This window comes from Gopherus flavomarginatus, chromosome 1, assembly GCF_025201925.1.
Source record: "Gopherus flavomarginatus isolate rGopFla2 chromosome 1, rGopFla2.mat.asm, whole genome shotgun sequence".
Lineage (NCBI taxonomy): Eukaryota > Metazoa > Chordata > Testudines > Testudinidae > Gopherus > Gopherus flavomarginatus.
The window spans coordinates 104,514,225-104,542,043 of NC_066617.1; the positions used below are offsets into that span (position 1 = coordinate 104,514,225).

Consider the following 27,819-nt stretch of genomic DNA (forward strand, 5'->3'; position numbering starts at 1 on the left):
CCTGGAGACAGGTAATTATATGACAAATCTCATCTTTCATTAAAAAAATAAAAGAAAGTTTTGAGCCCTAAGATTCCAGAGAAAACCTTGAAAGTAGACATGCTAAATGCTCACATGCTTGAAGACAAATACTAAGAACCCAAGATTTATTATTTTTTAAAATCTCATGATATTTTGGGGCCTAACTCTTGATTTGTGAACACTTGGGGTTAATAATACTGAGTACACCTTTTAAAAAACTATCTGGTTCCCTTCTGTGTCTCTGAATTTCTCTCTTCTTTTACCATTCAATATTTTTTAATTCTGTAGAATGTTTAAGATAGAATTTATAAGACACACTACAAAAAAGGAGTGTTATAACAAATTAATCTAATCATTTTACATTTTAAAATTAAGTTAAATGTAAGATAAAATGAAACCAGTTTCAGGATATGCATATCAGTGACTTACTGAGCAGCTATTCATGCACAGCTGTTTATATTTTATGTTTTGCAAGCTACTGTATTTAGCAGGAACCTATGACTGGCTCTTCAAATATAGCTCTAGGTACTGAAGAGGATTCATCTATGTCTGATAAAATATATACTCATTTAGTTAGAGATAAAAAGTCCCCCTAGATACTGTACCTAGAATAATAAATTGCTTTTGACACTCTTTTCAAAAAGACCAAATCGAATGCAACGAGGATATTATTACAGCTATTCTATCCAGCTAATACACAGTAAACATCAGCAGCTATTCACAAAAGCCAAGAATTATGTACAAGTATTGTAAAACAGAGATCTATAGATCTGGGGAAGATTGGAAGGCTCTTTTTACTAATTAGTTGTCTTTATACACAGGATGCATTACCAAAACATTGCCACCAACTGTGCCTTTGATATGCATAGATAGAAGAGGGGTAGAGGAAGAGAAAAAGGAGAGAGATGAGCTTTTGTCTGCCAGGAATCGTTTTGACCTGCCCATACCATGCACCATGCTTAAAAGCTTTGCCCAGACTCAGATCTGTATGTCATTTCAGGATAGATTCTATTAGCCCAGTGACATGTAGTGAAACATTCTGTAGTCAAATTTCTCGATCATGAAATGATGACAAAGCTAAAATATATTGCACTGTATATAAGAATGAGCAGAGCATCAAACAAGTAATTTTTATCATGTTTTTGTTTCAAACACACTCTCAAATAATGTTTTTTTGTTTTTTTAAAACAAAAGTGTAAAGATCTGGCATTGTTTATTGCTTAGAATGATCAATAAAATCAGTGCCTGTTTATATAGTCACCAATGTAGCCAAAATACACAAGTTTTCATCTAAGATAACAAATTTATATGGAAGACAATATCTAAAATATATCAGTCATCTTTGCCTCTCTCTATTGTATAGTACTCATTAAAAATGCATGATACTGTAAAAAGAGAGGAAAAACAGTGTTAAATTAAACCCACAACAAGTTTCTCAGGTATGATTCTGATATATTTACATTCAGAGGACAATTAGACTTTTGTATTGAATTATAGCTGAGCATGTTCCAAACGTGCTTTACAATGGCTTTGTAATTAGAATGTTATAGCATTCATTCTTGAGATTATAATTTGGTTGATGCTGGTGTATAATATGTCAGACACTTTTCGAGACGTAGGAGCAGAGACGTTCCAAGTTTTGTTATACTGGGGTCTGGATGTGGTTTCAATACTCATCCTTTTTGAGGATCTGAAGTCCTTGCTCATCCTAACTCCCACTGCCTTCAATAGACCTGCACTTTTGAACCCAGAGTGGGAGAAATTCAAGGGTTCTGTTAAAAACAAATAAAAGCCCTTATTCACAGAGAGAGCGTGTTGGTAGAAAGAAAGAGCTTACATGGGCTTATTATAAGAAAACCTTAGGAAGTTTAGAGTGTCATAATGAAGACATAAATGATAGTCCTGTTCAGTAGTGTGGCAAGCAGCATTATCAAACCCAAGACATTAAAAAATTCTATACTATATTATTTATAACCTTTAAAAATGCATTATTTTCAGAAAACCAGTTTATACTGATTTGACATGTGCTATAATACTTTGAAAGCAGACACTTTTAACAGATGTAGCTGGTGACTACTAATGTAACTAAATTACCAATACTTTTAAGAGACAACAATTTATTTTAAACATACTTTTAAGATGGTGTATGCACTTAAGACCTGTCTTACTAGAATTGTATAGAGTAATTCTCCAAATGCCATGGAAAGCACATCGCATGTGCCTGCTGCTATCCTCTTTCCTAATACACCATTATCTAAATAGATATATTTTGTGTAGGGAGGGGTATACGTGTGTGACTACACATCCTGCATATTTTATTTTATACATTTTACAAAAGCCAATATTCTGTTAGGCTACACATTTAGCCTAAATAGGAATTTAAAACTGCTGATGTACAACTTGATAGAGCATGCGCAATTTTTGGAACCTTCACTTGCATTTTTGACATTTCATTATTTTAATGGTGTGACCTCAACATTCCATTTACACAGTGCATATAAAGGCTGCTCCTGCAGCTGAGTGCTACAGAGAGCCAAAATGCTCAGAACTCAGTGTTTGTTCAATACCTGTTCCAAGAGGTTTCGGCATTGTGCAGAGAAGTATGCAATGCTCAGCAATGCGAGCAACCTCTATTTCCACAGTGAAAAGAGTTTTGGTGAATAAGGGGGAGAGCGAATATGAGAGGGGATAGATATCAAATGTGGTCAGGGCACTGGTACTTCAGCACAATCCAGTGAATACAAAAGCTGTGCATAGAGGCCTTTTAAGGATTTTCACTGTCCCACTGCCTGCTAGGAGTGGCGATTCACTCTTGTGCTTGCTTAAAAGCTGTGCTTAGAAGAAACTGACAACGGGAGAGGCATGAAGACCAACCACAGATCAAAATGCTCCTGAAGGTTCTCAGAAGACAGTGAGGTCAGCTCTTGAGATTTTATCAAGAGCCGTGCGGTATTTGCTGTTTTTCTTAAAGCCTCAGCTCCTGGAGGCTTGTGAATATGTGAGAATCTCAGCTTGCATTAAAAACAAGTAAGTTTCTAGCCTTTATGGTCATGCAGTAAAACTTAAAAATGTGACCCACATGCACCCTAAAGATTCATAAGCCAGAAGATAAATAAAAGCACCCAAAATGCATTTTTTAAGCCAGTCCCATGATTTTGGGTGGCCTGACACACAATCTTTGATTGCTTGGGGTTAGTAATACTGAGTCATCATGGTCAGCTTCCCAGTGCCCCATGTGGGACTTCATAGTGTTCTGCCAGCCTCCAATATCTGCTCCCCTCAGCTTACTGGTACATGAACAAAGCTCGGAAGCTTTCTATCTATAGGTCTACATTCTTCTGGGGGTGCCCAGCACCCCTGTATCTAAGCATCCCCTAAGAGAATAAAACATAAGAAAGCACTGCTGGAAGAAAACATTCTAGTGGCTCAGTGCTGCTCTCTCACAATCCTCATTATTATTAGTCTGCTAATAACATACATTGACAAGTGTGCACTTATGAAAACACAAAAGCACAATAGCCCATTTTCAATCATTCCTATTGTTGACTAATTCAATTTGTACATACACATACTCCTCAGTAGGGACTGTTTACACACCAGGTTTCAAAGCACAATTGTTTTTGAATTCTGTATGAAAAGAAACAGGACAATCTTTTTTTTTTTAAATGGCATAAGTTTATATTCTTCTGCTCTTACAGATGTCAAAAACAACTGAAGGGAATTTGTTCAAAAGTATCAGAAAAAATGACCTGGTGGCAGAAAATGTGTTGACAATTTCAACCCCCAAAGAGATTTTTTTAAAGGTTATGAACGTGTGAAAAAAAGAGGATCGTCACTCAGAAGTGAGTGACAGCTCTTGATCTATCATTTTTTACTCTGCTAACCCATCAGTACAATTAAAATCAAAGTACCAAAGCTGGGTGCACTGTGCAAAGTCATGTCCCGAATCACTCGTGTGCCAAAGCAGGACCACATCAAGAGGAACTGTTGAGCCACTTTCTTCAAAGAGCCTTGTCTCTTGGCAGCTACCTACAAGAAAATATATTATATATTTCACACAGATAATAAACATTCATTTTCATTTCCATTGTCTGGCCTAGCCCAACACTGCACGTGTCCATTCATTTTCTTCACTAAAATTACATCCTGTTGTAAGAAAATTAGGATAAAAATTAAAACAGATACACATGAAGCCACCCAGTAGTGATAATTATATACACATGAGATTGCAGGAAGAAGCCTACAATAAAATTATAACCCCATAAACATTAAATGCTCATGCTTGTGGAGGGTAACATTTGGATTATAAATGATGAAGAGATTTATCAGACTGCCTAACAACATCCAGGTCTTCATCTTAATTTGATTCCCTTTGTTGGAGATTCTCTAGTTCAGGAAGAAAATGTATAATAAATGCTGCTGGGAATATATTGCAAAAACAACGTATTAATCTGAATTTTTAAACTAATTGGCTCTTGGCGTGTTCACATTCTCTTTGCATTTTCTTTCTGTGAACACTCAGATGTTCATGTTTTACTAACAATTATATTTCTCAAAAAGTATATTGTAAGTTTACACTCTCAAAAGCTCATTTTCTATGAGTGTTACTGTAGTCATGTTGGTCCCAGGATATTAGAGAGACAAGGTAGCTGAGGTAATATCTTCTGCTGGTGAGACAGACAAATTTTTGATCTTACACAGAGCTCTTCTTTGGGTCTGGAAAACTTAGAGTGTCACAGCTAAATACAAGTTCAAACAGACTGTTTAGCATAAGTAGTTAACACATATTTCAAGGGACTTATTCAAGGTGAAATAGCCTGTTAATTTTCATCTAGTCAGCAAACAGAAAAAATACCGGGTCCAATATGATCCATCATAACCACTCATAGTGATTTCACATAGCAATCTATAGACTAGAGACATTTTTTTAAATTAAATAATTTCAAACAATTGATACATTTGGGAAATTTGGGGTGGGTGGGAGTTGTGGACATTCTGCAAACAGAAAAAGAGGTAATATTGTTTAATGAAGTGTTCTTAAGTTATTTACTCAGGTCTAATAGTGAACTCTGGAAGTAGAGTTGCAATTTTCCAACAGAACATGCTAATATAAAATGTATTATCATTCACAGACAGAAGCTAAAAGTATATGGCAAATTGTACAGTTATATACACTGCATAAAATTGTATTGATGTCTGATTGGCTGAGAGTGCTCATGTGTTCAGTCAGTAAGTGTCCACTCAAATAATACTAAAATTTAGGTCAGAATTCAATTACTGGCATTTCTAGGCAACTCCTAAAAATCAAACAGCTTAATCCCGAGCTGAAGTATAACCAGTTGTTAACCTTTATTTGCTAAATTGAATCAGCTGGACTAAATATTATCTTCATTAAATGCTCTAAAGGGCATATTAATTTATGATCTCCACCTGCAATGCTACATTGTTCATTATACACTAGAGAGTAGTTTGAACCAACACCTCAGATCCATACACCCTTGAACGTTGGGGGTGTTGAAAATCTGAACGCTGATCCCACTCCAAATTTTGCAAATGGCTCCTATTTTTAGAATGGAATGAGTGAAAGCCTTGAATCTGAACACTCTCCGACATCTGAGTCTGGAATTTCGTTCCAGATTTTGCATCTTGAGTCTGTGTTTACTAAATACCTACTGCTTTGTGAAAACAAATATTGCACTTGGTTATACTGCACATAAACTGACTCGGGTCCTAACTCCTATTTACCAACCTTCACAACGCATCTGTCCACCATGGAATCCAGCCACTCAATGTAGGACTCAATGGGTGACTGCTCCTCCAAAAGATGATCAAATTCCTGATACACTAACAAACAAAGAAAAATACTCCAAATCAAGACTTTAATTCCATTTTAAAACTATAGAGAAAACAACTGTCACAAAACAGTCAATAATACATCGCCAATTTGCTCTGCTCATTACATCAGGTCATTTAACTATAAATGTATATATGTACACCTTAAGACATCAATGAGGTTGAAACCATTACTGTGCTTGGTCTCTATCCTGCACCTATTGAAATCAGTAGGAGTTTTTAAAGGATTTAAGTGGGAGCAGGATCTTGGCCCATCACTTGAAATTCATCTTTTGATTTAAGCTTCAGCTGTCTATGCCCGGAAGTAAAACACATTTATGGTGTTCACAGTGCAGAGCAGTAAGCTAGGCTTTGACCCTCATGAGGAAAAAAGGCCATGCATGAAATTGATTTAGAAATGCATAGAGAATCTTTTAAACACCCAATGGATGAATATTGTCGATAGGCCTCTCATCAGCAAATCTCCAGTGAATAATGCTTTAGTTGTGAAAACGGGTTTCAATGGCAACTGTCATTTATTTGTAACATTAAACAAGCAAAAAAAAAAGTATTTCCCATAAATCTTGTACTTTTATAAAGTGAATTACTACCAACACACAAATGCCATGCTGACTATACTTAAAGGAGTTTCAACAGACAGGTGATCCTTCTCCAAATATATTTTTCAAAAATATAGAGAGTAAACTCAGATGGCCCATTCACCTGTGTCAATTAAATAGGAAAATCTCCAATTTATTTAGGAGAAGAAGCTATTGGAAGACAAGGACTCATGTGTCTGAGCATCTCAAGGAATTGCTCTGCAATTTAGCTACAAAAAATGGTCCCCTAAATCAAAAGAAAAGATGCTTTTATACCTGCTGTGTCACAGGGTGATTTAAACGCGCTGTGCATGTCCATTTACACTTCATTATAAACAGCAGGAGAGAGGAATTTCCCATCACTGGAGTGGATGCTAGGGGCAGGGAGAAAAGGCAAAGCGCAAAAGTTGGCAGCTAGGGAAGAGTGCAGGAGGCATGGAGAAAAAATGCAAAATACAAGGATGCTCCCCACTTGAGCAGCATGGCCATTCTTTGTAATAGCACCCTGGATTGGGCTCTGCAGATTGGGAAGTATTGTTGTGAGCTGAAGCCACAGATCCAGTAGGAACGCATTTAAGAGTTTCCTTGTCTTACAAATGACTGCGCATTGATTCCATTTAGACTTAATTACACAGGGGTGGATTGTCACAGCTGTTATTCAGCCACTCAGGGGAACAATAGGGAGCAAGACTCTGTCATAAACAGATAGCTAAGGGTTAATGTCTCTTTCACCTGAAGCACCTGACCAGAGGACCAATCAGGAAACCGGATTTTTTCAACTTTGGGTGGAGGGAATTGTGTGTCTGAGTCTTTTGTCTGCCTGCCTGCTTTCTCTGAGCTTTGGAGAAGTAGTTTCTACTTTCTAGTCTTCTGTTTCTAAGTGTAAGGACAAAGAGATCAGATAGTAAGTTATATGGTTTCTTTTCTTTGGTATTTGCATGAATATAAGTGCTGGAGTGCTTTGATTTGTATTCTTTTTGAATAAGGCTGTTTATTCAATATTCTTTTAAGCAATCGACCCTGTATTGTATCATCTTAATACAGAGAGCCCATTTGTATTTTTCTTTCTTTTTATATAAAGCTTTCTTTTAAGACCTGTTGGAGTTTTTCTTTACTTCAGGGAAATTGAGTCTGTACTCACCAGGGAATTGGTGGGAGGAAGAAATCAAGGGAAGATCTGTGTGTTGGATTGCTAGCCTGATTTTGCATTCCCTCTGGGGGAATAGGAAAGTACTTTTTGTTTCCAGGATTGGGAACAGAGAGGGGGAGTCTCTCTGTGTAGTTTCACAGAGCTTGTGTCTGTGTATCTCTCCAGGAGCACCTGGAGGGGGGAAGGGAAAAAGGATTATTTCCCTTTGTTGTGAGACTCAAGGGATTTGGGTCTTGGGGTCCCCAGGGAAGGTTTTTCAGAGGGACCAGAGTGCCCCAAAACACTCTAATTTTTTGGGTGGTGGCAGCAGGTACCAGGTCCAAGCTGGTAACTAAGCTTGGAGGTTTTCATGCTAACCCCCATATTTTGGACGCTAAGGTCCAAATCTGGGACTAAGGTTATCACATGAGTGGCAGCAGGTGGGATATAGACAGAATCCAGAAGCCAGTAGGAATATTATATTTTTCTCTTCTCTGCTAAGGGCTTTTTAGCAGAGAGACACAGTTGGTTTTAAAAGGGAACCAGAGAGAATTTTTTTTTCTGCTCTCTCTGGCAGTTTGTGGCTTGCATGTTAAGCAAGAAGCCATTACCAGACTCTTAAGGGTCTTTTGTCATGCAATAGCCCTCCCATTAGGAGGCAAGTCCAGCACTATATGCATGCAAATAAAGTGGTTTTTCAGGTTTACTTAACATTGAAGATTAGCTAAAGGCACTGTTGCTAGGCAGACTTCAGGAGGCAACAGAGAACCTGCAGTTCAGAAGATAAACACCGGAGGGCACCCCAACACAAGAAAACAGGAACCATGACTTCTAAGGCAAAAATTGAGGCCGAAGAACAAATCAAAGAAGCTGAACACAGGCGAGAGATGGAGATGAAAGAAAAGGAAGAAAGCATGAAACTGGCAGCCTTCCAAAGAGAACAGGCAGCCCAAGAGGCAGCACACAAAAGAAAACTAGAAGAAGAAGAGGTGGCCTACCGAAGGAAACAAGCAGAAGAAGAGTTGGCCCACCGCCGAGAAATGGAAAAGCAACAAAAAGAGAATGAAGAGAAGGAAAAACAGAGAAAACATGAACTGGAGTTGGCAAAAGCTGGGCTGCATGTGCCAGCCAACCCTAACAACCCGGCGCCAAATATTGCTCCACAGCACAGGAAATTTCCCACCTACAAGGCAGGTGATGACACCGAGGCCTTCTTGGAAAATTTTGAAAGAGCCTGTCTTGGGTACAGCATTCCCGAAGACCAGTACATGGTAGAATTGAGGTCACAGCTCAGTGGACCTTTAGCAGAGGTGGCAGCTGAAATGCCTAAGCAGCAAATGAATGACTATAAACTTTTTCAAACCAAGGCCAGATACAGGATGGGGATAACCCCAGATCATGCCCGTCGGCGTTTCAGAACCCAAAAGTGGAAACCAGAGGAGTCATTTCCCAAACACGCCTACTACATTGCAAAAAACTATGAGGCCTGGATAACAGGAAACAACATTCAAACCTTGGAAGAACTAAACCTCCTCATACAAATGGAGCAGTTCTTGGATGGTGTTCCTGAAGACATCACACGGTACATACAAGATGGAAATCCCAAAGATATCGCTGAGGCGGGGGAGATTGGAGCCAAATGGATGGAACTGGCAGAAAGCAAGAAAGCTACTGTCAAGGGGAACGATTACCCCAGGGGGCACACAGACCATAAACCCTACAACCGAGGACAGCCAAAGACCCCACATACCACCCAAGTAAAGCCACAGATACCCTACCCTTCAACCTCACCAGTCTCCAGTAACTCACCTCGGCCCAGTGACCCATCAGATGGAAGATGCTTTAAGTGTAATGAACTGGGACATATCAAGGCCAAGTGTCCCAAGAACACCATGCGAGTGCAATTCATTACACCACCATCACACCAAAGATCCCCAGGCCCGGATGCCTCTCAAATACCCTTGGAGCGAAGGGAAAATTTGAGAGTGGGCGGAAAGAAGGTTACTGCGTGGAGAGACACGGGGGCACAAGTGTCAGCTATCCACCAATCCTTCGTTGACCCCAAATTCATCAACCCAAAGGCCAAAGTTACAATTTACCCCTTCATGTCACAAGCTGTAGATTTGCCTACAGCTCAACTGCCTGTCCAGTACAAAGGCTGGTCAGGAATGTGGACTTTTGCAGTCTATGACAATTATCCTATCCCCATGCTACTGGTGGAAGACTTGGCCAACCAGGTGAGGCGGGCCAAGAGAGTGGGAATGGTTACACGTAGCCAAACCAGGCAAGCTTCCAGACCCATTCTTGTTCCTGAGCCGTCCACAGAGGCCCCGTCTGTGTTACCAGAGACCCAGACAGAGGTAGTGGACCCGGATTCCATGCCTACCACTGAAACAGCCACAGCATCTCCAGTCCCAGGCCCGGAACTGGAACAGCAACCAGCACCAGCAAGTGCAACCACATCTTCAAACTCAACGCCAGTGGGCGCCAGTGAGCCAGAACTGGCAGAAGCAAAAGACAGCCATACCCAAAAGGCTCAGCCAGAGCCTGAAATACCCTCAGGTGCACCAGCGGAGAGCGGTTCACCAGCAACGGAAACAACCCCATCACCTACATCGCTTCCAGAGGGACCAAGCCCAAGTCCACAGTCTGAGGAAGAACTGGTGACCCCAGCCTCAAGGGAACAGTTCCAGACTGAGCAGGAAGCAGATGACAGCCTTCAGAAAGCTTGGGCGGCGGCACGGAGCACCCCACCGCCTCTCAGCTCTTCTAATCGATCCCGGTTTGTTATAGACCAAGGACTTTTATACAAGGAAATTCTTTCTGGTGGACACCGGGAAGAATGGCAGCCGCAAAAAACAGTTGGTGGTTCCAACTAAGTACCGGGGGAAGCTCTTAAGCTTAGCCCATGATCATCCCAGTGGCCATGCTGGGGTGAACAGAACCAAGGACCGGTTGGGGAAGTCCTTCCATTGGGAGGGGATGGGCAAGGATGTTGCCAAGTATGTCTGGTCTTGTGAGGTATGCCAAAGAGTGGGAAAGCCTCAAGACCAGGTCAAGGCCCCTCTCCAGCCACTCCCCATAATTGAGGTCCCATTTCAGCGAGTAGCTGTGGATATTCTGGGCCCTTTCCCAAAAAAGACGCCCAGAGGAAAGCAGTACGTACTGACTTTAGTGGACTTTGCTACCCGATGGCCAGAAGCAGTCGCTCTAGGCAACACCAGGGCTAACACTGTGTGCCTGGCCCTAACAGACATCTTTGCCAGGGTAGGTTGGCCCTCTGACATCCTTACAGATTCAGGGTCTAATTTCCTGGCAGGGACCATGGAAAAACTGTGGGAAACTCATGGGGTGAATCACTTGGTTGCCACCCCGTACCACCATCAAACCAATGGCCTGGTGGAAAGGTTCAATGGAACTTTGGGGGCCATGATACGAAAATTCATCAACGAATTCTCCAATAATTGGGACCTAGTGTTGCAGCAGTTGCTGTTTGCCTACAGGGCTGTACCACATCCCAGTTTAGGGTTTTCACCGTTTGAACTTGTGTATGGTCACGAGGTTAAGGGGCCATTACAGTTGGTGAAGCAGCAATGGGAGGGGTTTACGCCTTCTCCAGGAACTAACATTCTGGACTTTGTAAGCAACCTACAAAGCACCCTCCGACACTCTTTAGCCCTTGCTAGAGAGAACCTAAAGGATGCTCAGAAGAGCAAAAGGCCTGGTATGATAGACATGCCAGAGAACGTTCCTTCATGGTAGGAGACCAGGTTATGGTCTTGAAGGCGCAACAGGCCCATAAGATGGAAGCATCATGGGAAGGGCCCTTCACGGTCCAAGAGCGCCTGGGAGCTGTAAACTACCTCATAGCATTTCCCAATTCCTCACTAAAGCCTAAAGTGTACCATGTTAATTCTCTCAAGCCTTTCTATTCCAGAGACTTACAGGTTTGTCAGTTTACAGTCCAGGGAGATGATGCTGAGTGGCCTGACGGTGTCTACTACGACGGGAAAAAAGACGGTGGCGTGGAAGAGGTCAACCTCTCAACCACCCTGGAACGTCTGCAGCGGCAACAAATCAAGGAGCTGTGCACTAGCTTCGCCCCATTGTTCTCAGCCACCCCAGGACGGACTGAACGGGCATACCACTCCATTGATACAGGTAATGCTCACCCAATCAGAACCCCACCCTACCGAGTGTCTCCTCATGCCCAAGCTGCTATAGAACGGGAGATCCAGAACATGCTACAGATGGGTATAATCCGCTCATCTACCAGTGCATGGGCATCTCCAGTGGTTCTGGTACCCAAACCAGATGGGGAAATACGCTTTTGCGTGGACTACCGTAAGCTAAATGCTGTAACTCGTCCGGACAACTATCCAATGCCACGTACCGATGAGCTATTGGAAAAGTTGGGACGTGCCCAGTTCATCTCTACAATAGACTTAACCAAGGGGTACTGGCAAGTACAGCTAGATGAACCCGCCAAGGAGAGGTCAGCATTCGTCACCCATGCGGGGGTGTATGAATTCAATGTCCTTCCTTTTGGCCTTCGAAATGCACCCGCCACCTTCCAGAGGCTGGTAGATGGTCTACTAGCTGGACTGGGAGAATTTGCAGTTGCCTACCTCGATGATGTGGCCATTTTTTCAGACTCCTGGCCCGAACACCTACTACACCTGGAAAAGGTCTTTGAGCGCATCAGGCAGGCAGGACTAACTGTTAAGGCCAAAAAGTGTCAAATAGGCCAAAACAGAGTGACTTACCTGGGGCACCAGGTGGGTCGAGGAACCATAAACCCCCTACAGGCCAAGGTGGATGCTATCCAAAAGTGGCCTGTCCCACGGTCAAAGAAGCAGGTCCAATCCTTCTTAGGCTTGGCCGGATACTACAGGCAATTTGTACCACACTACAGCCAAATCGCTGCCCCCTTGACTGACCTGACCAAAAAGACCCAGCCAAATGCCGTTAAGTGGACTGATGAGTGTCAAAAGGCCTTTACCCAACTTAAGGCAACGCTCATGTCTAACCCTGTGCTCAGGGCCCCGGATTTTGACAAGCCATTCCTAGTAACCACAGATGCATCGGAGCGTGGTATAGGAGCGGTGCTCATGCAGGAAGCCACAGATCACAACTTCCATCCTGTCGTGTTTCTCAGCAAGAAACTGTCTGAGAGGGAAAGTCACTGGTCAGTCAGTGAAAAGGAATGCTATGCCATTGTGTACGCCCTGGAAAAGCTACGCCCATATGTTTGGGGACGGCGGTTCCAACTACAAACTGACCATGCTGCACTAAAGTGGCTTCACACTGCCAAGGGGAACAACAAGAAACTTCTTCGTTGGAGTTTAGCTCTCCAAGATTTTGATTTTGAAATTCAACACATCACAGGAGCTTCTAACAAAGTTGCTGATGCTCTCTCCCGTGAGAGTTTCCCAGAATTCAGTAGTTAAAAAGTGTTCTTAAAATGTACAAGTCTGTTAGTTATATACTTAGTGGTATATGTAAAGGTGCATGTGTTGTATTAATCTGTTTATTTTCAAGTTCTAGAAGGAAATCGCCGCCAGTGAGCTTCCCCACTGTCTGCAATTTGGGGGGCGTGTCATAAACAGATAGCTAAGGGTTAATGTCTCTTTCACCTGAAGCACCTGACCAGAGGACCAATCAGGAAACCGGATTTTTTCAACTTTGGGTGGAGGGAATTGTGTGTCTGAGTCTTTTGTCTGCCTGCCTGCTTTCTCTGAGCTTTGGAGAAGTAGTTTCTACTTTCTAGTCTTCTGTTTCTAAGTGTAAGGACAAAGAGATCAGATAGTAAGTTATATGGTTTCTTTTCTTTGGTATTTGCATGAATATAAGTGCTGGAGTGCTTTGATTTGTATTCTTTTTGAATAAGGCTGTTTATTCAATATTCTTTTAAGCAATCGACCCTGTATTGTATCATCTTAATACAGAGAGCCCATTTGTATTTTTCTTTCTTTTTATATAAAGCTTTCTTTTAAGACCTGTTGGAGTTTTTCTTTACTTCAGGGAAATTGAGTCTGTACTCACCAGGGAATTGGTGGGAGGAAGAAATCAAGGGAAGATCTGTGTGTTGGATTGCTAGCCTGATTTTGCATTCCCTCTGGGGGAATAGGAAAGTACTTTTTGTTTCCAGGATTGGGAACAGAGAGGGGGAGTCTCTCTGTGTAGTTTCACAGAGCTTGTGTCTGTGTATCTCTCCAGGAGCACCTGGAGGGGGGAAGGGAAAAAAGGATTATTTCCCTTTGTTGTGAGACTCAAGGGATTTGGGTCTTGGGGTCCCCAGGGAAGGTTTTTCAGAGGGACCAGAGTGCCCCAAAACACTCTAATTTTTTGGGTGGTGGCAGCAGGTACCAGGTCCAAGCTGGTAACTAAGCTTGGAGGTTTTCATGCTAACCCCCATATTTTGGACGCTAAGGTCCAAATCTGGGACTAAGGTTATCACAGACTCCCCTTCTCTTCCCACTCCAATCTGCTCGTATTAGGACCATGGACGCAGAGGGGAGAACTCTATTTGTCCAATACTTCCCACTGCAAGCAAGCCAGTGGGGAGAAGGTGGAGGGAGAAGATCATAGGAGGAACCCTTGCACTGCCTCCTTAATCCAGTACCTGGCTGGGCATAGAGTGGGGAGTAAGCTGCTTCAGCTACATCCTCTGCAGAGAGAGGAGGGGAGCACAAGTAGAAATGTGATCTTCCGAGTCCCAGTTTGTAGTCTGGTTAGCTGCTGGGAAAGTGCCGTTATGCACTGTCCCTTACTCAGGGCTGATTACAAAGTTATCATCTGGACCAAAGCAGGTGTTGCAGACACATCTGCAGGGGCCTGAAGGAATGGAGCACTGGGGAAAAATCATGCTAGAAGTAGCCCTATCGTTAAAAACGAGAAAAGCCACTTTCTAGTAACAAATGACTATCATGTTCAGTGGAAATCTGCCAATCTGGAAGATATTTTTCCAGTTATTGTAGCTGAAAATTGTAACCTCTGGAGACTGAGCGTTGTGATTTCCCAGCACCAGCAGGATGTAAAGGAGCACTGGAAACCTACATTGGACATGTGTATTAAGAAATCTCAATGCCATAATCATAAAGTGAGGGCCCAATTTCACTATGTGAGGAAGAACCCAGCAAAAATGTGACACTTTCATGCATATGTGTGTGTGTGTGTGTGTGTGTGTGTGTGTGTGTGTGTGTGTGTGTGTGTGTGTGTGTGTGTGTGTGTGTGTGTGTGTGTGTGAAATAAGTAAAGTGGACTGGGTGAAATAAGAACCAGCCTGAATCTTCATCCAACACTTGAAGCCAACCTACACCAGCTCCTTTTAGAGGTACAGAAAAGTTTGTCTTTGTCTCTTCTCCTTACCTATGTTTTCAACCAGGATGTGGAATGAGACTGAGCACTGACGGAGAGGCAAGCCTCAGGGGGCCAGGAACATCTTTTCAATCTGTGCGCGCACAGTGCTTAGCACAATGGTCTCTGATTCAGACTATGGCTGCTAGGTACTACTGCAATACTCATAAGATAGCGGGACATGGAGAGAGTTATCCTAGAGTTCTTGGTGATTCAGAGGGAAAATCTATCAACTGCAGTAAGAGTGCACTGAAGGAAGAGAGGAGGCGATACTACTGTAGGATTCAAAGGAATTCAGCTGAATTTCCAGCCTGCTGTAAACCTTCCAGTAGAAGGGGGAATACTGACTTGCAACAGCAGTACCGAATTTGCTGCGAGGGAGCTGAAAATACCACCCCAGAAAGAAGGTTCACCTTTGGAACTAGCTCCTTGTAGACATATCCTTGGTTACGCATCTTTAAATGATCTTCATCTAGGTAGAAACTATATCCAAAGTTGGAAGAAAGCTCTTGAGGTCAGTGTCACATATATACCCTTGTCTCAATGTAATCCTCAACATGTACACTGGGTTGGGTTACTGCTTCTGGTCTTTCTCCTCTCTCTCCTTCTTTCACAACTTTCTCCTCTCCCTTTCTGTTGCAAACTGCTACCTGCTAAGAGTGGCCCCTTCTGGAAAGCACTTATGTGCTGAATTCCATCCACTCTTCAGGGAAGTTCTTCAGGACTTGCTTAACTTTCATAGGATTTAAATATGCACTGAAAGTTTAGCACTTGCTTAAGGATCCTTCCTAAATGGGGATGCGCTCCTGAATCTGGGCCAGAAACATTACTGATATTAAGTATTAATCCTTTGGGAACTAGATAATTTCTAAGAGTTTGGGGTGTATGCTGAGGATGGTTAAAGAAGAAGAGATCTTCTGGCTGCTGGGAGCCAGAATGAGTCTGGATTTTAGGCTTCAGCATGTCCTGAACTGCTGATTTTTCACCTCCTTCCTGTCCTCAATTCTCACTACTCTCAACCTCTCATTGCTGTCTACTCCTGGCTCACCATTGAGGGTCATATCAGGAGGTAAACTCAGGAGCTGGGAGGAACTGGCAAGAATCCCAGAACAGTTCTCTACTGGGAAATGGAGCCAGCAGAAGGTGGTCAGGGGATGTGAGGCCTTCTTCCTGCTTGGGGATAAATCTTTTGGGGGTCAGTGAGGGATGGGAGGTAGATGTCATCTTCAGGAAAGAAAAAAGGAGGACTCCAGCTGGAGGTAGAGGTTGAGACTGCTACTAAAGACAAGAATACTCATCTTTAATATCTCAGTGTAGCACACCCAGGGATGCACATACATTTGTTGTCAGAGTTCTAAGGGTTAGAAATGGCTATCACATGCACATTCTGTGAGCAACTTGTGTCACTACTTTACACATGGAATGAATGAGCTTTCCCCCTAACCAACTTGCCCCTTTAAGAAAGCACAACTTTTTCAGGGTTTCTACAAGTCATTCTTTGACCTATACCATTCAATAAACCAAGCAGTGTCTATGTCAGCCAATCAGATTTCTGGATGTGGGATACATATTTACTTCTAAAAGTTCACAATAAAACTTCAGCCAATCAGAGACTAACTTGCTGATAAAAGTGCTTTGTGAAACCAGTGCTTTTTAAAAAATATATAAGCCTCTGGAAGTGACTCAAACAAAAATGGTCCTGCTGTCAAAGCCATTCAAAAGGCAGTTATCCCATAACAGTATAACTGGGTAAACAACCATCATTCTACTCTATCAGATAAAATGATTAGGGGCTTGATTCATAGCCCCTTAAAGGCAATGGGCAGACTTCCATTGACTTCAATAAGCTTTGGATTGGGCCCTAGATCGGCATCAGTCATTAGGAAGACTAGAAGTAATTTCTTTAACAGAATATTGTCCATACCCATGTCTCAAAGGGGAATATCTTGGTTTTGGCTCACCTTTCTTTTTGATACATGTTTCAGTATTTATCTGAGCAGCAAGCGAGCAGTAGCCAATAATGATGTGGATTGCTACAATATCTCAATTATTAAACTGATTGACTGTAAAGCAATTATTATAAAACTGAACCTTATTGTTACTGTGGTGTTTTGTATTCAACGGGAAACACGGTTCAGGGTTCCCCATACCACATTTGAGGGTTTTATTCTTACATTGTATGATGAGCTTTCTGTGCTCCTCACGTGAATCCTCCATTGTATAGAGAGTTTGTTTGGTAATGCTGTTCAGATCCACATTCCTCCAGTCCTCCAGCATTTGAAAGGTAATGTCTGCACTGTGGATCACTGTTCTTGATGCCTATAATCCAATCCGATCTACTCATTAGTTCATGGTTTATTAGGTTAAAAATAGACTTCATCCCCTTTTACGCTCCCTTAGCGAGCCCCACTAAGTTGATTCTCAAACCCCACACACCTCTTAATCCTTTCTGGAAGTTACCAGCCACGGTAACTGGACAGAACTCTGAAGCCATTCTTACCAACTCTACTCAGCATGTACTTGGTTTCCACAAAGTACAAATCTCGCCAGGTGTTTCTAATCAAACTGCTCTCTCCCTAGACCATTAATTCTACAAGGTTTGGGCTGCAGTGTTTGGTCCACGTCAGTCCAAGAACAAAAACACATTGGCCCAGATCCTCCCCATCGATCTATATAGGGAGGAAACACTCTGAGTATGCATCTTCCCCCCGACACATGAAAAGGAGGCTCACTTGCCCACACACCACCACCTGCCCATCCTCTGGACCATGAAGAGGCCTCCCTGCACAAAGGGAAGGAGTAGGCTGAGACAAACATGGGTGATGCTGGATTGGGGTCACACGTCAGTCCTGTGTAAATTAATCAGTGAAGACAACCCAGACTTGGGCTGTATTATCTTTTCCAGAGAATCTCCCTTGGGGACCATGGCAGCCTGAAGAGTCCCTGGTTTAGGAAGCTATTGAGGGGGCAGAGCTGTGTGAATGGCTCTGGTCTTCTATAGATTCCCCTGGATCTACGCAGGTTCTTGGGGATCTACCAGGTTTGTGGGTAGACCCCACAACTCATGCAGCAGGATGGCAAACCTTCCCCCACAAATGAATTAAAGGAGGAGGAACTCCACAAAGCATTCTCACTGAGATCGCCTTCCCTCAGGGGGTATTTCTGCTGTAGGGCTTAATCTGGGACATTAGATACAGTTTTCAAATGTAGTCCCTCAAACTGCAGTGTGGGACAAACCCTCAGCTGGTGTCAATGGGTGAAACTCCACTGGAGTCAAGGGAGATGCTACTTATACCATCAGAAAATCTGGCCCTGTGAATTTTGCACAGTTCCCGTGGCCTAACTGAGTCAGTGAAAAATAAGTTCACAGACAAAAATCCACCATACAGGTGGAATATACTATATCAGTAAAACAATGGGATGCTATGAAGCTTATAGTCACAGCTATAAGAAAATTAATAAATGATAATGGTAATTTTATTTATTAAATGATCTCTGCTGAAGTACTGTCTGGCATGACAAACAAGTCTTGATAAATAAATCATTTCAAAATCCCAGAAGAAAATAATCCATTGTAAAAAACCCCAAAGATACAGAAAAATATAGTCAAGCCATCCTCACAAAATGATAAACAAAGATAACTAAAAGAGTGGGTCCTATGTTAAAGGAAAAAAAGAAAGACAAAATAAACCTGTTGAAATAGTTCTATTTGTATATGCTGCTACTAGTTTTCAGGTTAATTTTATGAAAGAAACAATCCATCATGTGTGTCTATGAGAGCATCTTTTGCAAAGTGGTAAGCCTGCACAACAGGCTTAATCGGTTTTTATCTAGGTAAAACTCCCCAGTTCTGCCAGCATAAAGACTGGATTAAAAAAAATGAGTAAAGTGCTCAGGATTTGAGAGCACTTGGTTTTAAACTGAACTGTGTAACCACAGTATATGAATATCTTCCCTGTATTTTGTTTCAACTTGAGGTTTAATGTCACAACTAGATATGGTGTTTTCTGTCTAGAACATGGACAAATTGCTTCCCTCATCAAAGGCCTGATCCAAACCCAACTGAAAAATCTATGGAAAGTTTCCCATTGGTTTCAGTGGGTTGAACTGGATCTGAAACCTTTTCTAGGATCAGATCCTCAATTTGTTACATAGAAGTCACTGGGAGTTTTGGATGCGTAAGGAATGCAGGATCAGCCCCACTATCTAAAAAATCATTTAACTGATTTTTGGATGGTTTTGTAGCTTATCTATAGAAGATCATAATAAATAAATATTAGAAACAAAACTACTAAAGCAGGGGTGGGCAAACTTTTTGGCCTGAGGGCGACATCTGGGCATGGAAATTGTATGGCGGGACATGAATGCTCACACAATTGGGGTTGGAGTGCAGGAAGACTCCAGCTGGGGGTGTGGACTCTGAGGTGGGGCCAGAAATGAGGAGTTCATGGTTCAGGAAGGGGCACCAGGCTGGGGCAAGGGGTTGGGGTGTGCATGGGGGGAGGGCTCCATCGGGGGGTGCAGGCTCTGGGGTGGGGCTGGGGATGAGGGCTTTGAAGTGCAGGAGGGTGCTCCGGGCTGAGATTGAGGGGTTTGGAGGGCTGGAGGGGGATCTAAGCTGGGGCAGTGGGTTAGGGCACAGGAGGAGGTTGGGGTGCAGGCTCTGGGTGGCGCTTACCTCAAGCAGTGGCATGTCCCCCCTCTGACTCCTACATGGAGGCAGGGCCAGGGGGCTCTGTGCACTTCCCTGTCTGCAGGCACTGCCCCTGCAGCTCCCACTGGCCACGGTTCCTGGTCAATGGGAGCGGCGGGGGTCATGTGCGAAGCCCCCAGTTGCCCCTATGCTTAGGAGCTGGCGGGGGACATGCCGATGCTTTTGGAGCTGCATGGAGTGGGGCAAGCCCCTAATCTTGCTCCCCAGCTGGAGTGCCACTGTGAGGCAAGCCCCAGTCCCTGCTCCCCGGTGGGAACTCAAGGGCTGGATTAAAATGTCTGATGAGCTGGATGCGGCCCGCGGACTGTAGTTTGCCCACCCCTGTACTAAAGCCTCATGTTCCATTGTTACCGCCAAGAGAGTTTCTCTTTGTGCAATATCCAACCTGCAGACTGCTGCTTCTGGCCTTAACCCTATAGACTGAATTCAGACCATATTCTCAAGTCCCCTCTAAATAGGATTACCACCTTTGAAATGGAAAAAACTGGCACCTTCCCCACACAACCCTAAATCACAAGGGCTGGACTAGATGACCTCCTGAGGTCCCTTCCAACCCTGATATTCTATGATTCTATGATCAGCAAAAGCAGCATAGAATAAACTTATCAGGAATGGATAACCATTGAAATACCTACCTGGCAGAGATGATTTAATGAGGTCTGCCGCCGGAGAATTTGTGAAAACCTTCTGGATACTGCAGGAAAGGAGAATTACACATTTAAGTAATATGCCAAATAAAGAAACTGGATTTTAAAAGTATCTTGTTAAAACTAGCATCAATTTCCTTTCTGTTAAAACACACATTTGTGACTTATTTATTGTTCATATTAATTGCCCAGTTTTCAAAGATGGACTTTTGAATAGGACATCCAAATCTCACATTTGGATGCTCAAATCAGTAGTTACAAGGATGTATAAGGATTATTTATATCTGTAAATGATGGTTTGAGTGTCCCAAAAGGGATTTGAGCATCTTATTAAGATATCCATACTTGTAACCTAGGCTGTCAATATTTATTCTGCATACAGCATCTAAAATGTATGATCCCAATCCTGCAAACACTCACAGCCATACAGCCTTCTGTCATCAATACTTCCATTGGCTTCAATGGGACTGCACAAACAAGGATAAATACTATGCCCAGTAATAAGTAATCATTTGCAGCATAGCCAGGCATCAAGTACAAGTAAATGCTAGTGTGTTCTCAAGTTTATTCTCATGTTATAATCACTAAAGATCTGCAGATCAAAGCAAATAATCAATAGAGATATCTGAAGTCAGATTTGTTGGTCTTACATATTCCTTCTATGTTGTCCATGGAGGTGGTTAAATTATATATTTTCAGATTTATTTTTGAACGTTCATTGTCCCAATATTTATATGAGCAGAATAGATTTCACTGTTGTGGATTCTCAATAGTTTTGAATTGACAAAGAACTGACAAAAATATTCTTAGGAAAACATTTTCCATAATTTTTGAATAACGAAGTAAATGACCAAAAATATCCAGTGGATTATTCTAATTTATGTCCTGAGTACTTTCTGCAAAACATACTCCTAATTTTCCATGCTGATCAGTAGTTAATCCTTCCCTAAATTAGATTTTTTTAAAAAAAACTTCTGATGTGGAATTTACTGCTCATGAAAAGCAAAGAATGGAGAGCTGTGAAATAAAGCAGGCTTTATCAATAGGTGATGCGCACTGCAGGCATCTACAAAGCATGTCTGAAAAGGCATAGTGCCCTTTCCTGTGGTGACAGGGTAATTTGATCCCCTTCATATTTAACTCTGGCACTTCTTTGGAGTGAGGGCCTCAAGCTGTATTCAAATTGTGCAAGTCTATAGGTTTGTTTAATAATTTGCTTTGCCTAATATCATGCTTAATGCTTGCTTACTGTCAACAAATTAATTTCTTATCAGATCCACAAAAAGGGAAAGACAACTGGTCTTAGCGCTGTGACTTATTACATTTAAAGGAAATTGGTTCTCATGAGTGAGTGGAGATTATTGGTTAATGAAAGATCTGTAATGTTGATCTTTTTTCATGACTAATGGAACATTTTCCTAGCTTCCAATTAATTTGTAACTGATAAATAACACATTCTTCTCACATTAAAAAAAAAAGAGACTGCTCAATACATACACTCAAACTTGATATTTCGGAGGTTTTCTGGCAGGTCATAGAGAGCTACTTTTAACCACTCATCCAGCTGTTTTGCAAACTTTCGGATCACCTGCGTCAAGCTGAAAAGAGAAATCACTACTTCAGAAAATGTACACTCTGTGGTCTATACGGCAGTGCCTGGAAGCATGTAAAGCCAGGGTTCCACCACTGAGCACATCATTTTTAGTTACAATTTATAAACAAAGGTACCAAGGACACAATTTTCAGATGTGGGCATCTTAACAGTACATTTAGATCCCCCATTTGGGATATGAAATTGACATTAAGGTTCATAATACAGGAATTCATGCACTTAATTGCCAATTTGAACAGCCACATCTGGATTCTGGAAGTCTAACTGGTTGTTTACATTTAACAATTGTTCCATAACCTAAAAGGGAAATTGTGACATAGCTTCAGGAGGGTAGAGTGACTATTGGGCCAGATTCAATTCTCTGTTACACCAGCGTATACATGGAGGAATTCTGTTAGTCAGTGGTGTTACTCCACATTCACACTAGTACAATTCTTCTGAGCAGAATTCACCCTACTGCGGTCTATGGGGCCCACTGGCAGCCCAGTAACAGGGCTTTTTAGTGAATAGTTTAAACAGGACTAAACATAGGAAGCTGCATAAAAATATCAGACCTTTAGAAGTTTGGAAAGGGGAAGAAATAGCCCCATTACTACATTTTGGGAACTGTATTCTCAAACCGGGTCAGATCTGAACCCTGATCATGCAAGTAACTGTCTGGGCAGGTCCTACACCTGTAGGCAGCCCCACTGTGAACATAGAGTCACCTGCAGGATCAAGGACTTGGATAGTATAGAAAACATCTGAAAATATCTGAAGCAAAAGGAAAAATACCCAAAATACGCTGAGCTCAGGAATAGTTTCAGATTCATCTTCCTCATTCAAATCAACTTTAAAGATGGCCTTCCTACTTCACTAAGCTTGTGTTTGGTGGTTTCAGTTGTGGGGGGGAGGGGAATTAGCCTCAACCTATTCAACTGTCATAAAAAAAAATCATGGGCCTACTCTCAGTCATCCCTTTAAGGAACAGTAGACTCAAGACTAGAGTTTTGAGCTCTATTGTGCCTAGCCCTGCGCGGGTACACAAAGGTGGAAGGGGGAGGACACACAGAAGTTTTCCCACTCCTTATGGAGCCCTGTGCGGGGACTGGGCTCAAGTCACTGGATGTAGTGCACAGCCAGTTTCCTGTGGATACTAGCTGCTCACACTGGGGCAGGAAGAGGTTTGTTGCAGAGGACATGGCCATGGTCCTGCCTTCCTCCCCATGGGCAGTCTTCGAGTGCTGGGCGTGGATGGGAGTGCTTGATGCCCCCACTGAAAGGTTGGCTTTGCTGGCACTGCAATATTTGTTCCCAGGGAATTCTAGCTGAGTCAGCAAGATTTCCTCCAAGGGCTTCCATTGCTGTGTCTCCATTGCTGTGAGACCCTTCTGCACTCCCTCCAGTGTTGGCCATGGCTTAACAGCTACAATCTGGCCCTTTATATGCATTACAAAAGTCCATATTCACACTCAAGTCTCTCCTTATTTGCTCTGAAAGAACTAAGCAGCTTGAAAAAAGGGCTGCTATGCAATTTAATCCTTCCGATGAAATAGATTGGGGGGCAAGGAGGGAGGAACTGAAGTCTGCAAAAACTTGCAAGGTTTACCAAAGAAATCCACGCTTGTACCCTGTTCCTGGTTGCAGACAGATACTTTGCATCTACTTAACAAACCATACAGTCTGAACACTGCACTCTAGTTTAAGTAGAACAAAAGCCAGAAAATGTTTGCTGTAATTAGAGCTACAATAAAATGTAGGTGACCAAACGTGCAGTGCAAAGAGTGAACACTCAAAGCAGTAGTCTCAACAAATTGTTAGCAAATCTTGTGCTGAATTTTGTCAAATAATTTTGAATATTGAACAAATTCATAAAAATCTAAGTCTGTTTTCAGATAATTCACAAAGAGAAAAAGAAGCTACATACACTGGTTGAATAAAACTGCAGTTAATTGATGACCCTAACCCTGCTTTCTCTATGTAAGCAAAACTCCATGGACACGAATTACGTGTGGGACAAGAACAGACAAGATCTGACATACAGATCAGAAAGGAGAATGTAGCTCTCAAACTAGTGTGGAATTCTAGGTATCTTTCCTGTAGAGACAGGCAGTGTGGGCCCTGGTTCTGGACCATGTGAAGAAAGTGACCCCCAAATGGACACAATTCTATCATGTCCACTATAGCATTTAAATGCATTCATGTTCTCTCAGAGCTCAGCCTTACACCCAGCCCCCACATGCATTCTATTCCTGGTAAGTGGAAGAACAATGTGGGTCAGAGCCTGTGACAGAGACCAATGCTTGGATTTCTGCAGTTGTGTATGCATTTGCGCATATGCAGGTAGACCATACTTACTACTCTTGGGGCCATAACTCAGAATATTGAGCTATCAGTCCTGGAAAAGTGACTGAGCAGCCTCTCTGAAAGTTTTCAAAGGAGGCATAATGAAGGCATTCCACTACCTATAGATTTCTGATTGACACTCGTTCACATGCCAGCTGCAATCTGACCATTTATATTTTATGAGACATTTCTATCTATCTTTAAACTCATTTAAATTGATTCTGACCTGGATTCAGGAAATAGGAAATATGTAGGGAAATTATGCTTTTTAAGAACTGCACCAATAGTGAAAACAAATCCACACAATTAACAAAAACAATTCCAACAAAAACTGTCAATACTGCAGAACATACTAACCTGTCAGGTAATGCTTGCAGTACTGTTGGCATCAAAACTCCAGAAATAGCTTTGTACAATATTGAATCACAAACCCCAACTATATTTACTACAGTGGAAGAACCCAATACAGGAAGCATGTGAGGCGGCATCCCTTGCCAAAAGTGCAGAAGAAAACTTTGAACCTAGAATCACACACACACAAATTATACATGGCAAATATGATTTTTTTCTTAAATGACCTAATTCCATATTACTGATATGTCACCATAGTTGTACATGGTGCTGCACAAAACTCACATGAGAGAGTCCCTACCCAGACATGGTACATCATAAGATAAATGCACAAGAGGATACATGGGCATTACCAGCAGGGTGATCAGTTTAAGGAAAGCTTTTGCTTTAGCAGACTGCAAGGGTTCCATGCATGCCACGCAATTTTTATACTCCACCAGCAGGCACAATGAGTGCAGCACCTTGACTTCCACATAGACAGCCTGATTTTCCACAGCCTGCACCTTGCACAGCCATTTATACATGTGCAAAGTGAATGCTGGAAGGAGGCTAGAGCTGGTCAAAATATGGGAAGTATTTTCCATGGACATTTTTGGAAGGAACAAAACATGTTTGGTTTTTTGAAAGCCACTTTCTGGGTTTTTTGAAAAAATTGAAACTGAAAATGTTTCCACTAGAAAGGGAAAGGGGAGGGGGGAAGGAGGGGAAATCTGTTTTCAGATTAATAAATAAAAAGGTAAGTGAGAATTTCAGCCAAAACCAGAAATTTTCTGTGAAAATTTTCATTTGGGAAAAAAAGCCATTTTCCATGGAAAAATATTTGATGAGTCTTAGAGCAATCAAAACATTAGTATTCCAGTCTGATGGCATTTTAGACCCACTATGCACTGATGTGAATGACTACACAAAGTGCAAAGCAGTTGAGAATCAGGCCTGTAAAATTTATAGCCATCAGAGGTGCTGAAAAACGATCTGATTTCCCAACAAAATATCTGACTAAGGAACTATTGTGGAGCTGAACCTGCGAATTCCTCTATATCTATGCTTATTCAGAGCCACTGAAGTCAATGGGACTAGAATAGGGGGTATTTTCCTTATATAAGATGTATGTCAGTTTTACTCTCATTAAGAAACCGCCTTGATCCCTATTTGAAGATGGGTGATTGTTAACAGGGAAGTGACCAATGGAAAATATTAAAATGGGAGAGCATTCCTATTTTGCTTGAGTAAATAAAAACATCTAGGCTGGATGTAATCATTTAAAGAGCCTCAGCTTGAAACTGGAAAAGTGTGGGGAATAATGCAGCATGAGAGACAGGCCTAGGGAATTCTGCTCACACTCTGGCGGGGATGTTCAAAGGGGCCGACCCGAATAGATGCCCAGCTCCCATTGTCTTTCAACAGGAGTTGGGTGTCTTGACTCCCTTAGGTTCCTTTGCAAATCCCAGTCTCTGTGTATTCAGACTTATTTTCCTTAACTAAATACTTTCTCCATATGCAATTTCAAATTACTTTACACATCAGCAATTTGGGGAGTTTGAAGTTCTTGAACTATAACAAAGGCTATGTAAGTGCATGACCAGAAAGTTCTCAGACTAAGAAAAATAGGTTGCAAATTTGAGGGGGGGGTAGTTTATATACTGAAGCCAGTCAAACCTATGTGATGCCTCAGACTGGCTGCAATGAATCACTCTGACTCTTGTATCCAGAATACATGCTCATTCCTAACAGATATCCAAGCAATCAATGGTAAGTGTTACTAGCAGCACAAGGCTATAACTGGATAATGGTAAATTTATACTGACCATCGAGAAAAATTCCCTAAGATTGATACGTTACTGTATAAAGATCTCCCTAGGAAAGTGATGGAAGACTCATTTCTTGAATCACAGGAAAAATTGGACTGACCAGCACTTAAAGAGTATACTGTAGGGGCCAATCCTGCATTGGAGGAGGGGTAAACTAGATAATTTAGTAGATTTTTTCTCTAATTTATGTGATGATATAGATAAGAGTTATCATAGAATATCAGTGTTGGAAAGGACCTCAGAAGGTCATCTAGTCCAACCCCTTGCTCAAAGCAGGACCAATCCCCAGAAAGATTTTTGCCCCAGATCCCTAAATGGTCCCCTCACAACCCTGGGTTTAGCAGGCCAATGCTCAAACCACTGAGCAATCCCTCCCCCAGGTATAAAGCACCCTATATACACAAATTTAAACATCCTTCATTATTTACAAATATGTACCAGATAATCTATCATTTGAAATATCACATTCAAAGTATGGTCCAGAAGTCCTGGATACATTAAATGTTATTAAACTACAGCTATTTTCTTTCTCAGCATACCTCATCAAAGTTGGCTCTTATTACAGTGTCTAGTATCCTCTGACAGTGAGTTCTGTACATCATAATAAAGGTAGAAACCTGAGAAAGAAAAGAAAAGACACACACAAAAGATCATTTTACTTAAAAATCAAATCAAATCAAATTTAAAACACTTCTGCTTTAAAAACGACTATCAAAATACACAGTACAAAAGGAACATGGGGGTTTTCCTCCACATGTAATTACAAAAAATACTAAAATCAGCTGAAGTGATGAGTTCAATTAGATAACTATTAGGAACAATTCAAGTCTTAAAGCTAAATTCTCCTTTTTGAGACCTACAGAGGATTCCTTGATGGAGATTCTACAAGTATAAAATGAGCAAAAAGGCCCTGATGAGATCAACAGGAAGAGCATAGCCCTTAATTAGGATATATAGAACCCTATTTATTTTGTTCCGTTTACATATTTACTAAACACATGAATAGTGTCTGCAAAGTAGATCAATCAAGGGTCAAGACATTTTGCCATATGCACATATAAGATTTCTTTCACTTTCCAGCCTGCAGGAAGGAGAAATGCAGTAAATACACTCTTTCCTCAGGAAAGTGTTATAATAGATTTCTTTCAGCTTGCAAACAAGGGAGTTCAGACTTTGTAGATGGTATAGTCAATTACAGAAACAGAGGCCTAGAATATTACAACTGGTGACATAAACAGATACCCGTTGCTAATCCTTTCTTACTGTATACACTGCGTCTACAGAATGACTTTACATTGAACTCAGAAATGTTGAAGGGAAAAAAAAAAGCTACAGTAGATTTTTTGTCAGACATTTAAGTGAGAGAAAAATACGTGCCCGTAGCACATGGAGCAATTAAGTCCCTCATAAATAAAGCCAAGG

General features: G+C 41.8%; 1 protein-coding gene across 3 annotated transcripts in view; it reads right to left on the reverse strand.

Annotated features, from left to right (window-relative positions):
* Positions 1-27,819, reverse strand: part of RFX4 (regulatory factor X4) — a 139,494-nt gene that overhangs the window by 43,418 nt on the left and 68,257 nt on the right. For all 3 annotated transcript variants that reach the window (XM_050926421.1, XM_050926413.1, XM_050926431.1), the window contains exons 7-13: positions 26,937-27,014; positions 24,596-24,759; positions 21,799-21,899; positions 20,290-20,348; positions 17,115-17,259; positions 5,771-5,865; positions 3,933-4,050 (exon numbers count right to left, since the gene is read on the reverse strand). In XM_050926421.1, coding sequence (XP_050782378.1) covers positions 3,933-4,050; positions 5,771-5,865; positions 17,115-17,259; positions 20,290-20,348; positions 21,799-21,899; positions 24,596-24,759; positions 26,937-27,014 — 760 coding nt within the window. The remainder of the gene's footprint in view (positions 1-3,932; positions 4,051-5,770; positions 5,866-17,114; positions 17,260-20,289; positions 20,349-21,798; positions 21,900-24,595; positions 24,760-26,936; positions 27,015-27,819) is intronic.